Below are 1,000 nucleotides of genomic sequence, written 5' to 3' on the forward strand. Positions count from 1 at the left end.
GAGTCCACTGAGGAGCCCATGCAGTAGGGTCATGTTCCAGGCAGCAGAGGAGTGCTCTGTGCTGAAGATGTCGAAGGTTTCCTGAAGCATCTCATGGAAGACAGTGATGGCCTGGGCCTTCTGGATGTGGCTGCCATACACCATCTCCCGTGGCAATCCGAAGTTCTTTCTGTCCTTCCGACAGCGGAAAGAGCCGATTCTCTGCATTCGGTGCAGAAGCGCGATGTTCTCCTTGCTGACCTGGATGTGGTCTTGAGACAGGTCACAGCCTAGAGACCCACCGGGACCATAGCTGAACACCAGCACCGCGGTGATTAGAGAGAGAAGGGAGGCCATGCCGAATCGGAGATGCTGCTGGCCTGGCTGAGCTGCAAGTCAGGAGGAGCCTTGGACTCTAGGTTCTCTGATGACATTCTTTCTAAGCATGGCCATTAAATAGGGAACACAATAATTTTCACTTTCTCAACATTTTCTACATTTTTACTTCCTTTTTTTGTTTTCATTTATGTGTTCTCCGTGGAGTCCAAGAAGATATCATCAATCTATACTATTAATTTTGCAATAGAAGTTTAATTTTCCCAGGTAATTCAAAGTATCACTACAAGTGAATACATATCAATCAATTGAGTAAAGATTTTGTTCTAAAATCAGAAGTGTTGTAGATATGTAATTACACGTACACGTGCACATACTCTTGTATATATTTTAATACGTAAAAATCGGTGTTCTCTGTGTTAGAAACACAACTTGACCTTCTACCTGGGTAGGACTTTTATCCTCCTGGCCTTACATGGGATGACAGGCTGCCTCAGCCCTATGGGTTTGTGTGTTTTGTTCAGTAACAGACCGAATAAGCTCTTTAGAACCAAGGACTGGGATTCGCTTACTGTTTTATTCAGAGCAGAGGCTGATGATCATGAGTGAATGGAGTTCTGGGATGTTTCTTTTTCTTCTAGAACACATTCTTGCAGGTCCGTCTGGTTGTGCTTCGTGGGCTCCA

The 1,000-nt window shown here is 44.8% G+C and overlaps 1 protein-coding gene across 1 annotated transcript in view; it reads right to left on the reverse strand.

The window, feature by feature from the left end:
- LOC105310700 (interferon tau-1-like) overlaps window positions 1-336 on the reverse strand; it is a gene marked incomplete at its 3' end in the record, with an annotated part of 577 nt that extends 241 nt beyond the window's left edge. The window contains exon 1 of the mRNA XM_011386831.1: window positions 2-336. Coding sequence (XP_011385133.1) covers window positions 2-336 — 335 coding nt within the window. The remainder of the gene's footprint in view (window position 1) is intronic.
- Window positions 337-1,000: the final 664 nt, after the last annotated feature.

This window comes from Pteropus vampyrus, unplaced genomic scaffold, assembly GCF_000151845.1.
Source record: "Pteropus vampyrus isolate Shadow unplaced genomic scaffold, Pvam_2.0 Scaffold9591, whole genome shotgun sequence".
Classification (NCBI taxonomy): Eukaryota; Metazoa; Chordata; class Mammalia; order Chiroptera; family Pteropodidae; genus Pteropus; species Pteropus vampyrus.